At 39.5% G+C, this 12816-nt stretch overlaps 2 protein-coding genes and 1 long non-coding RNA gene across 3 annotated transcripts in view; 1 reads left to right on the forward strand and 2 right to left on the reverse strand.

Moving 5' to 3' along the window:
• Positions 1–880: 880 nt before the first annotated feature.
• timm23a (translocase of inner mitochondrial membrane 23 homolog a (yeast)) lies at positions 881–8924 on the forward strand. Its single transcript, XM_082151663.1, has 7 exons — positions 881–1265; positions 1394–1452; positions 2000–2093; positions 2181–2265; positions 3298–3356; positions 4525–4635; positions 8408–8924. Exons 1-7 carry the CDS (start codon positions 1160–1162, stop codon positions 8518–8520), a joined length of 627 nt encoding a protein of 208 aa, XP_082007789.1. The 5' UTR covers positions 881–1159; the 3' UTR covers positions 8521–8924.
• LOC309485064 overlaps positions 7601–12816 on the reverse strand; it is a 153003-nt gene continuing 147787 nt past the window's right edge. The window contains exon 2 of the long non-coding RNA XR_014201040.1: positions 7601–8023. This is a non-coding gene — a long non-coding RNA (uncharacterized lncRNA). The remainder of the gene's footprint in view (positions 8024–12816) is intronic.
• Positions 9121–11829, reverse strand: LOC309485052 (chymotrypsin-like elastase family member 2A). Its single transcript, XM_082151660.1, has 6 exons — positions 11690–11829; positions 11320–11429; positions 11143–11237; positions 10729–11009; positions 10296–10459; positions 9121–10208 (listed from the first exon to the last, which is right to left on the reverse strand). The coding sequence occupies exons 1-6, from the start codon at positions 11808–11810 to the stop codon at positions 10029–10031; spliced, it is 951 nt and encodes a 316-aa protein (XP_082007786.1). The 5' UTR covers positions 11811–11829; the 3' UTR covers positions 9121–10028.

The raw sequence follows: 12816 nt of genomic DNA on the forward strand, positions 1-12816 counted from the left end.
GAACAGGATATCATAGCACTCAATGCATTTTTTTCCCATCAATCTTCAGTTGTTTTCAGCAACAAAAAAAACAACAACAAAAAACAAATATATATATATATATATAAACTGATGGGTTATTTCATATTTGGGTCAAAAATGGAAAAACCCAACCATGTTTCACAGACGCTTAAGATAGTCCCAGACTAAAATGCATGTTTGAGCTGTTTTAACTGAAACAACTTGCTCTGATTTAGCTTATAATAAATAGGCTTATGTCAGTGCCATTGAGCAGCACAACAGTAAGGTTTTTATTTTATTTTTTTTAAGGCACGTTTATAAAACCACTAAATGCCCTGATCAAACTAAGGCCTAATCCTGGCTTAATCTAAGCATTGTCTGTGAAACCAGGCCTAAATGTTTAAACCCAACGGTTGGGTTTGTCCATATTTGACCCAAACATGAGTTGAAACAACCCAGCAGAGCATTTATCTGACAGCTACAGTTACTTTCATTTTTCTTCCCTATTTTTTTTTTAACCATTTAAAACAAATTTTTTTTTGTCATTGTCATGAATGTTACTTCAGTTTATTTTTAATTGTAGAATCTTACTTGTTCTGAAATGAAAAACAAAAATCACCCTTGCGCAACAAAACAAAATGTCGCAAAATGTCGTGCAATCAACTGGTAAATTCAATGACAGGTCTTTTCAAGACTCTTAAACACAAATACTTTGTGTTACGCATACTTTCCATGTTTATATTGCATACGGTACTTTACCAAACTAATATATATTTAATGTTAATGTTATACCTACATATATTACTGTTTTGTTGAAATCTTAAAGCTTTTATTACAGTCTATGGAGCGATCACACGAGTAATTTTACGGCAGTGTTACGTCAGCAGTGTCCTTCCACTTTACGACAGAGCAGCATGTGGAGGTCAGAGATGCAGATACTCACGGCCAAAGACTGAAAACTCTCTAATTATCCAACATCAACACTTGACAACAATTTTGCACAGTGACATCTATGTGGGATTTTCGACAGATGATATACAACACAACCCTGTCGGTAAAGAAAATCGTTTAGTGTCCCTAGCGTTCATCAGTTTTACCGGGTCGGCAAGGAAGAAGCAAGAATCATCGAGACGGGTATCTCTGTAACATCTCTAAAGAAATGGATAATAACACGCCGGAATCAGGAGGATATAAAGGGGGAATCGGGAGTCTTTTCGGTGGAGGAACCCCTGAGTATTCTAATACTGAGCTCGCAGGAGTACCATGTAAGTTAACGTGATAAGTGTCTAAGCTTACTCTTTTTAACAGTCCGATTCACTTTAAGGTCAAGCGAGTTGCTACGAGAATCTATATATTTATGATAATGTATACATTTGTTATCTGTCATTCTCAGTGACTGGTATGAGCCCTCTCTCGCCGTACCTCAATGTTGACCCTCGTTACCTTGTACAGGTGAGTTTCTATGAGACCACAGGTACATTTCAGGTCTATTTAAAGGTTTGCGTGGTAGACATGATGTGTGTTCTGAATTTACGAAGTCTAGCTCAAGTTTTAATGTACTGAATTAAGGGGTCAAATTGGAAACTTGTCATTGAAGGTTGTTATTTAAAGGGATACTCCACCGAAAATTGAAGAATTTTCATTTTTCGGTGGAGTATCCCTTTAATGGTAAAAAAGAAAGAAAGAAGCAAATCAGTTATTCAACCTAAATCAATTCATTACACAGCAATGGACAATATTGTAGCATACAAAACGATCAGAACATTGTTTTGGCCAACAGAAGTTGATTGATAAATTGCATATAGCCTAATTATTGTAAGACCTGACGTGATTTCCTGAGAATTTAGTTTTAACTTTCTATTAAAATCTGCCTTAAATCTGTTAGTTGACCCATACCCTAATGTATACTAGTGTGGTTGTATTGTGTTCCCTTGTTTATGATATTGGAATAAAACATTACAATTAAGATGCTTTTATGGTGCTTGTCTTGCTCTGTTAGGACACAGATGAGTTCATCTTGCCAACTGGGGCAAATAAAACACGTGGCCGCTTTGAGCTGGCCTTCTTCACCATCGGGGGATGCTGTATAACAGGTGAGGCCTGTCTCTTCACAGTCTTTGATCAATCTTATCATGTCTTTAATCTGCACTCTTTTTAACTTTTGCTCATTACTTTTGAAGGTGCTGCTTTTGGGACACTTAATGGTCTTCGAATGGGCCTTATGGAAACTAGAGACATGCCATGGTCCAAACCCAGAAACGTACAGTAAGTGTCTGTTCTTTTGTAAATACTTTGATTGGAAATGATTTAAAGGGATAGTTCACTTTGAAATTAAATTTTGGTATGTTTTAGCTTACCTCAAGGGCATCCAAGATGTAGGTGTCTTTTTTTCCGCAGTAGTTTCAATTTTGATATTTTTAGGTCAAACCGTTCTTGTCTGTCAGTCATATAATGCAGGTCGATGGTCACTGTCTCAAAGAGCATAGACAGAGTCCAATTTAAAACAATTCCCCATCGTCCAAATTAAACAATTCCCCATCGTAAGTACACATTGATGGCCTAAGACACGAAAGAGCGGTTTGTGTGAGAAAACGAACATTATTTATATCGTTTTTACCTCTTATACACAGCCACGTCCAAGTGATCTGAGGGCGCGCGCGCATCCTGTTGTGTGACGTGCACGCAGACTGGTGCATAGATATATACACTAGATGTCTACGGCAGTTCGTTGGAACGAATGTCTTTAAGGTGACATCTAGTGTATATGTCTATGCACCAGTCTGCGTACACGTCACACAACAGGATGCGCGCGCGCCCTCAGATCACTTGGACGTGGCTGTGTATAAGAGGTAAAAACGATATAGACAGTATATAACGCTCTCACGTCTATAGACAGTATATAAACGCTCACGTCCAAATTTGAGGAAGTGGTGGGGGAAGTGACGTATGCCGTAAAGCAGTCGAATTTTGTAGTTCTTTTTGTGCCGGGTTACTACCCGAACGCCGAAGTTACGTAGTGCCAGTAAAAGCGATACAGACCCTGTCAGGCTATGGCAGACGTGTCATTCAACCTATTGTAAGTCAATGTACCTTATGAAGGTTGAAAAGCTACATAGTGTTCCTTTAACAAAATTGAATTACCAAGACTTTTTTTGGTTCAATGAAAACTTCATTTTCAGTTTTGTTGTTTCTAAAAAAAAAAAAAAAATGTATTCAACATTTACTTAAACTGTTTATCTATAGTTTATTACCCATATAATTATATTGTAATATTGACTTTTGTAATGTTTTTTTCAGGATTTTGAACATGGTCACACGACAAGGGGCATCATGGGCCAACACACTAGGATCTGTGGGTAAGAAATGCATTGAATTCAAACAGCTTGTGTAAAAGAATATCACAACCTGTTTTTGTCATTAGTTAAAGGGGCTTTTTACACCTGGTTACTTCATATGTTTTTGTTTTCTGATTGGATAACTATCCGATCGAAATGCCCTCTGAAACGATTTCAAGACGGATTTAAATCCGATCACTCAAACCACTTCAGGAGGGCATTCCAAATGAAACTGGACAAGTGTAAATTCATATGGTTGTTGAAACCACAAATGTCATTTTTACTCCTAACAAAATGTAAAAAAAATAAATGGCTGAGAGCACATTTGGCATTATCAGGACCCACAGATATTCCCCCATTGCATTATTATACATTCTATTCAATATTATATAGTAGTTCAATGTAGTACTGACACTAAAACTCTGAAAACTTTACAAAATATTGTCTCTATCCACAAAACATTTCCTATTGTGGTATTTGATCTTAAAATTAGCTCTTGATAAATAAAATGATCACATCTGTTGCTTTCGTTGATGTGAACTCCATTAAATTTGAATATAGTGCAGGAATTGAAGATCGGCTTTATATTCATCTTGCGAAGGGAAATCATCCGTCATGTTTTACCATCATATAGCTATCCGATCAGTAAAAACGTATAGCTATATGATATATTTGTATTTGTATTTGTATTTATTTTTATCTCCATTAGCTGTAACAAGTACAGCTATTCTTCCTGGAGTCAAACTAACATGCTTCTCTTCAGACAGTTTTACACCAGTTTTTCACAACACCACACACCTTAACAATGTTTAAAAACATTGGCATGTCTAAACACCACAAACCCCCCACCCACACACACACTCATGCACTCCCACACACATATACACACAGTATATACAATACATATACATAGGACCTGATTTCTACAATTATTTCAGCAGTAAAAGATAGATTACTTGACTCATAGTTAATTAGTACTATCATATCATAGCTCTTACAGTAGCAAAAATTCATCATTTAGACAAACATTAGACATCATTGTGACTGACTGCAACCTTAAGTTTACATTCAACTAACACGAAAGATGCTTTTTCACAAGGACTTTAAATTGGTATTTGCTATTTGCTGTAATAATATCACTTGGCAAAATGTGATATATGAAAACGCATTTTGTTTTGTTTCTCTACAGCTCTTTTGTATAGTGTGTTTGGTGTGGCCATTGAGAAGGCCAGAGGTGCAGAGGATGACATCAACACAGTGGCAGCTGGAACGTTAACAGGGATGCTTTTTAAATCCACAGGTGAGGAAAAGCCACATTGACTTCAGTGCTCAATGTTGTGGCAATCACAGATTTAAAGAGTTAGTTCACCCAAAAATGAAAATTCTGTCAGTTATTACTCACCCTCATGTTGTTCCAACCCCGTAAGACTTTTGTTCATCTTCGGAACACAAATTAAGATATTTGTGATGAAATCTGAGAGCTGGCTCACTCCTTCATAGGCTTCTAGGTAATTGCATCTGCCGGCCCAGAAAAGTTAGTAAAGACATCGTTAAAATAGTCCAAGTGACTACAGTGGCTCAACCTTAAGTTTATCAAGCGACGAGAAAACTTTTTGTGCGCAAAACCCCCCAAAAATAACGACTTTATTCAACTAACCATTTTCTTCCATGTGGGGCTCTGACGTGAGTTCACGAGAGCGCCATGACGCATGCGCGAGAACTGAGAAGATTACGCAGATGGGTCTCGATGTAGTGTTTAAAATGGTTCTAAAGTGTGCATTTCCTGGATGTTCGAATCGTGAGAAACCAAGAGAAAAAGTAAAAGTGCCTTACCAATGCCGCAAAATGAATGGCTTACCTTTCACACTTTCCCATCAAATGATCGTGAGCGTTTTCTCAGTTCTCGCGCATGCATCGTGGCGCTCTCGTGAACTCATGTCAGAGACCCACACGGAAGAAAATGAATAGTTGAATAAAGTTGTTATTTTTGTTTGTTTTTTGTGCACAAAAAGTATTCTCGTCGCTTGATAAACTTAAGGTTGTGCCACTGTAGTCACTTGGGCTGGGTTTCCCGAAACCTTAACGCTACGTCGTTCTTAAGTTACACCTTACGCTGTACCTTATCGTTAATACGTGTTTCCCGAAACGTTCTTAGTTAAGTATTATACCTTCTGTAAGTCATACGTTCGGAAGGTTGGTCTAGACCACTCTTAGCTTTACCTTATCACTGTTGCAGGTGTATACGAATATAATTCTGAAGTTTTAATGCACCCAGACAGTGTTCAGTTAGCTAATTCAAGTGTTTTCATGCAAAGAATAAAGTAGTCATTACACTGATTGTTGTTAGATTTTTAATTATATTATCCAAAGGTACATCAGCTGGCGAACCATTTAAGGCTTAATAGTCTATTTAAAGGAAATGATTGTGGTGGGGAGTTTGCTCAAACTATGGCAGCGATACAGCGAATAGTTGTTCTAAAAGACGGCGACGTCCGCAGAGCACTTTCAAAGGCCAGTGAAAGCTTAGGCTACTGTCAGTTAAGTCCTATTCGGATGCTAATTGTTTCTCCTGGGCTCGTACGGTATTTTAAACATTTACAGGGGTAAGTGATTTTATTGCCGTCCGAATCCATAATGTCAGTGTTTTTTCTCACCCAACCCGAGTAAAAATCCCTGGCCAAATAGTTTTTTGACAAACATGTCGTGTGGGAATTTAATTGCCGTCTGAATCCACATCTCTGAGTTTACAAGAAGAGATTCAAAATTCACTGTTTAAATCCTTTTTGATCACTACCGAGCACCATATGTAAGATGTACACTTTTATTACTGAAATGCTGGAAATTATTTAAAGGAACAATATTTCATGGCAGCTCCACCTCAGAGAACAAAAATGGGAAAGAGAAGAAAGCACATACAATTTTTGAAATTGTTATTGTGTCAGCAATATATGATACAATTTTAAAATATGTAGGCTAAACTATTATAGGCTATTATAGTTTGGATTGTTTTTTTTATAATATCCCATGAGTCCTAATAAATGCAATTTCAACTATTTCTGAGGTGTTTTTTATAAAGAACAGCACTTTCTCACATAATGCAGTGAAACGAGAGAATAATTGATTCTCGAGCCATCAATATCAACCAATTCAGCACCATCGCCACGGACAGCACCTGGTAACGTCGCCCGTAAGAAGGTATATCTTATGGCGCGTTTCCACCGAGCGGTACGGTACGGTACGGTACGGGTCGGTACCCTTTTATTTGCGTTTCCACTGCCAAAAGTTGAGAATGGTACCAAAAAGCCGTACCGTACCACTTTTTGGGTACCCTTCTGTTGGGGTACCTAGCACAGTGGTACGGTACTAAAAGGTGGAGCTAGACTCACTGCAGGACGTTGATTGGTTGACAGAGAATCGTCACTTGCGCGTGCTACGAGGCGAATGACAACATAAGAAGCGCCATTTTTTAATATACAGTTTAATTATAATACTACTGTTACTGTGTCACGAAATGTAATTATAAGAGTTTTTCAGGCGAGAATGTAGTTGTTTAAAGCTCAAATCTGTGGTTTATTTATAAAGATGATTTGTTTTTCCCCGGTTGTGAGATCCATGCGATCAGCGGGCGCTCGGCGCTCATGTTTCCCGGCTGGATGAGCCTTTCCTCGGCTATAGTTCTTCTGACGTTCGCCGATGACTCCGACGGTAGTGGTTAAACATGAGATATAATTCGTCTTGTGTAGACCTAACGGGCGATCTTTGGTCTCGTAAATATAAAATTCGTTCCCTGTCAATCGTTTTGGCTGAGGGCTAAGTTTAGTTTCATATTATAGGCTATTTGTATTTAACTTTACTGTTGTAATGTTAGACTGGAGCGCAGCATTTGGACATTTGACTGAATTGTTTGCTTTATTTCTTATTGTATAGCTTCTTGTACCTTTTACTTAAACTTTTATATTGGCTATTATTGATAAAACTGAAATTTTACAAAAAGAAATATGGTTTCTTGTCATTTTCTTATTACAAGATTATCACTGATGTTTATTGCAACATTTGTACAAATGCATATTTTGCGTGTAAAATGTGTAATTTTTTTTAGTATTTAAACGAAAAGAGGTAACGTTAGGGTTGCGTTTTAAATTTCGTTTTGTTATAAATAGAATAACGTATAACGTGCAGTGAATAATCAATATGCGTTGCGCATGAACCACATTTGTGTCCCTATAATGTTTAATTTATTTAAATGAAAACGAAAAGAGGCAGAGTAGTGTTTTATAACATATTTCGTTTTATTGTTGCTTAAAATGTACATACAGAGTAACAGAGATGAGTAGCAGAGCGAGCTGAGTGACGCTTTTAAGAACGCGCTGTACCATGTGCATGTAGGAGTCGCACATGGCAAGTACAAACTTTGCGTACTTAATATTGAGAAAAGCCTAATGTCGGCGCTTGTCTTCTTGTGACAAACATGTCGAGGAGCAAGAACAAGATCTGCTGTATATGTCATCCATTGTAGTTTACCATGTTCTTCTTCGCGCGAAAATGACGTCGATCGAAACACCACGCCTATCAAGTAAGGGTACTGTTGGCAGTGGAAACGCTAGCCAGATCATGGTTAACAGACCCGAACCGTACCGTACTGTACCGTACCGTACTGTACTGCTCAGTGGAAACGAGCCATTAGGCAGCTTCCTAAGGTATGGTTCGGGGAACACGCCTAGAAATGGTATATATTTAGTTAAGTTATACCTTAAGAGTCTTCGTAGCGCGCTAAGAGACAATGTTATCGGGAAACCCAGCCTTGGACTATTTTAACAATGTCTTTACTAACTTTTCTGGGCCGGCAGATGCAATTACCTAGCAGCCTCTGAAGGAGTGAGCCAGCTCTCAGAATTCATCAACAATATCTTAATTTGTGTTCCAAAGATGAACGAAAGTCTTATGGGGTTGTAACAACATGAGGGTGGGTAATTACTGACAGAATTTAAATTTTTGGGTGATCTAACACTTTAATCTATTGAACGTAATATTTGTTATAATAATTTATTACATACTGTATTTATTGTGTTCAGCTGGACTCAAAGGAGCTGCCAGAGGAGGTCTCGTTGGTTTAGCCATGTCAGGGCTGTATGCTCTTTACAACAACTGGGATCACCTGAAGGGGACATCGCCTTCGCGTTACTGAGAATGACTGAGAGCTCAAACCATGGACTTATTTTGACTCTGAGCCCATTCTTAGTCTTTTCACCCCCTTTTGGAGATGCTTCAAATGAATTTTTTAAAGAAACCCATGGACCACCACATGTGCACAGATTTCTTCAGAGTTACAATAGATGTAATATTTAAATAGAAGAGCCAGACTGCCTCCAGCTGTGAGGACTATGTAGCTGTGAGTTTGCTGGTGACATCTCAGTCATACAGTTGTTCAAGTACATGTCTTTGTTTGTGTAAGTTTCACAGATGAACTCTGTATCCTTTAATGATGTGGTTTAATCTGTTCTCATTGTGGATTGATGCACTTTATCAGTGCTGATTAAACTGTCCGCTTCCTCTTTGCAACCATCTAAAATAAAATGCTAGTTTCCACTCTTTGAGGTTCTTTATTTGTATTTTAGTGGTGTTAAAATTTGTAAGTTGTATAATACAATGGATGGATGAATGGTCAGTCTTTCATACTGGGAGTACTGAAGTCACATAGCATAAATTAAAATTGAGTACATGTTCTTTTTAATGTACTAAAATGTTTTAACTGTCCTGACTGCATAGAAATGAATTGATAGGGGTCTTGTTTTCCAAATGGTTTATTTGTAAGCAGGTCAACCTTTATTTCTACAGTCAATGTGTAGAGTACAGAGGAATGATAATTATAATATTACAGAATGAATGTCCTTCATTATGACCTTATATGCTACAGTATTCATTCACACATGTCTACGAGTTGTCATGTCATCCTATTATCCTAGTAGTATTGTACCACTAACTCACTCTCCCTGTAGTTTGAATAATTGAGCGATGGATGCATGATGCAATAATTAAAGCTCCTTCTCAGAATAATGATTATAAAGAAATGTATGAAAATTGTATGCATGAATTCCTTGTAGCATCTTAAAGTGTAAAATATAAATATCCGTCCTGTGTGGAAATTACCTAGCCTGTTCGGTAAAAAGAACTGGAGTATAAAAGGGAGACTGTCTCCTCAACAGGTGAAATGTTCTTATCACTACTTGACGTTGACCGTCAAAGCACCTTAGGGACTGAATACCGGACTACCCAAGAGAGGGCAAATGTACATGCCATTCCTTACAGGAAAAAACAAGGCCAACTGAACTGATGAGTGTAATGTAGAATAGCCAGGACTTGTTTTACAGAAAATGTTGCTTGGCTTGCTGAACACAATGTGGAGATCAATGTGATTTAGCTGAAAGCAGTTCTAACTTTGTAGTTCATGTACTATAACAAAGCCCAGGAGAATCTCACATGCATAGCGGTGAAACGACCCACAAACCAGTGCAAACTACCCTAACTTGGTGGCTGGTGGTTGCAATGATGTACACCAGCTCTCAGTGCACGGACCACAAATGGATAAGCAGGTCCATGGGCCAGACCCAGACCGGGGCATGGCACTAAATCAGTTGCTTTCACAACTCTTCCTGTACCTACAAATGTGGGCAAATAATTCTTGGAGGTGGGAATTCAGTGCAAGAAGAAGTCCCTGATGCGTGTAGCCTCTATCCATGGGATGTAGGCTGCGGTGCGAGTGAAGACGCTGGGCTTGTTCTCCACCGTGCATCCAATAGGACCGAAGCTCACAATGCCATGGACCTCCCAGCGGTCACGCCCCACCTGGCACAGCAGAGGGCCACCAGAGTCACCCTTTAGGAAGAAAAGCCACAGAGAAGGTATGAATAGAGTTGAATATGGGGCACCATGATACATTTCCCCATTAAATAGTTTTCTCACCTGGCATGCAGCTGGGGTCCCCTCTGTATCACGGAACCCAGCGCAAATCATGGAGTCTCGCACGCGGTCACCCCAGAACTTCTTCTGCCGGCAGGTCTTGTAGTCAATGACTGGGAGCCGAGCTTGATTCAGTGCCTCAGCAAGTGACACGTTTTCCTTACCACCTAAGAAGAGATGCCAAACCCATATTCTGGATAAGTGGATCACCTACCTTTGTAAACTCAGCGATATCAACAAAACATTAAAGTGCTCTTTGTTTTCACCTCAGGGGCATACAATTAACCAGTTTCTATGGTAGAAACTGCTCTGAGTGAGGGTGTTACTCTACACTCATTATACTTTATCTATGAGTCAATGATGCCATAGATAAACCAGCCATCATATTTCAAGACCGAACTTTCTTAGCACAAAAGGCTTATGATACACATTTTACCTCGTGTGTCCCCCCAGCCGGTCACCCAGCAGTAGTGCCCTGGTTTAAGGTTGATCTGCTTGCGCGGCAGGCAGGCATAGCGGATGAAGTTAGTGGTCGGGATGTCCGTGGCAGCTTTAACCAATGCGATGTCATAGTCTAGCTCACTGTGGGCTGGATAACGGAAGTGCTCATGCCTGTAGATCCTCTTCACTGGGAAAGTACGCTCAGCGGACTCTGATCTTTTCAGTTGATGCTTACCCAAAACAATACGCCAGCTACTAGCATCCTCTGCTTTTCCCCTGGTCAACAAGAGGGATACAAAAAGTGGTTGGTTGATTATGACATCTAAGGGGAAAACAACTAGAAAAGTTGCCCAGCAGAGCAGCGCTCTTAGTTCTACCCTACTGGTGATAAACTTATGCTTTGCCTTACTTCTGGAAGCAGTGAGCAGCAGTAAGAACCCAGTTCTTATGGATCAGAGTCCCTCCACACACATGAACATAATGTTTACTGCCTCTGGGACGAACCTATTAAAATAGGCACAAGCATCAGCGACTTCCTCTTTTGTTACACCTTGAGTAATACTGTGTCATTTCAAGTATAATTTACCTGCAGTGAGACCTGCCACGGCCAGGAATGAGGTCTCGCTTCATTGCCCGACACGATACGCTCCACTGTGTTTGGTTTGAAATGAGGCAGGCCACAGTCCTTCGGCCAGTCTAAGGACAGAACAACACTTAAGTCAATGCCAGTTAAAGTACCATGTAGACAAGCAAACACAAGGTACACAGGATTTATGTGGAAGCAAATGAAAGGTGTTGTACCAGGAGAGGAAAGAAGGAAAGGAAATCCATATTTGGATCTTTGAGAAAGACATAGAAATAAGTGTAAATTCAGTTTTTTTTTTTTCTTCTCAAGATAGCACCACTTGAAATGCACTTGAAAGATGTCAGTGGTTAGCGTTCATTTAATTTCTCACCAAGGTGGAGGACTTTGTGCTGTTGAAGGCGACTAGGGTTGAATGCATGGGTGGAGGCTCTGTCCAGCGCCAGACCCAGCAGCATTAGCAACAGTGGAAAAAATGGGCTCCTTACTGCCATGATCTACAGTAAACTGTGTGTTGCGCTCTGGTGATTACCCATTTATACCATGCCTAGTGCAGAGGCCATTCTTTGTGCACTCCCCACCCCTGTCATTGGGACAAAGCACTTTCACAATACTCCTCCCAATCCTGGATTGTTCTGGTGGGGTAGCTGGGGGTTTTCAGAACACGCTGGCCCCAGGGGATCATGGGAGTCCCATCAGCACTTTCAGCTACAGCCCGTCCCTTGCCACTGCAAAACAACTCTCCCAGAATAGATTGCCAGTAGCCTCCTTACAGTCACGCCATGCTATTAGATGTATGGATGAGCAGAAGTGCTGGCCTTCACATGACCTTCTGCTGCCTTCCAAATTTACCTTGGTAAAACCCTGACAAATAATTAACAAGATTATGACTGATCCATGTGTCATTTATATATTCATTTCATTAAATATTAGCAGAACCTGTTCTTAGCAGGCACTCGTTTATCCAAAGTGAGCCCACTCATTACAGAAACAATCCCCTTGGAGCAAGCCTTGCTCAAGGGCACAATGGTGATTGTATATAGCCTGAACTTTGCGGATAGACATCACTTTTCAGCTGGACCTTAAACCACCACTTCATTTACATAATAGACTTTACAATTAGTCTTATCCTTAGCCTATAGCTTTAGCTAAACTTCCATGAGTTCAAGATAGTAAAGGACGGAAGATTTATACAGTATAGTTTGCATGATTTAATAGCAATGTGAACATGTTTCTCATGATACCAGCAGAGGGCATAAGAAGCAAAATGGAGATATACAATAAGGCCTGTGAAACCTACTGTATTTCAAAGTTGTTTGCTCTAGTGGAGCAGATTTTAAGACAGGAGATGCTGAGATGTTAATTTAATTACTATATGTATGAAACTATGTTCAGGCTGAATGGAGTTTTATTATTCTTGTTTAGGATGTGTCCCTGCTCACCTGTTGTATTTATTCCAAAAAGGGATCACCTGCTCAGGGACAGGACAGTCAATACCAG

This window comes from Leuciscus leuciscus (genome assembly GCF_965113295.1).
Source record: "Leuciscus leuciscus genome assembly, chromosome: 21".
Taxonomy (NCBI): domain Eukaryota; kingdom Metazoa; phylum Chordata; class Actinopteri; order Cypriniformes; family Leuciscidae; genus Leuciscus; species Leuciscus leuciscus.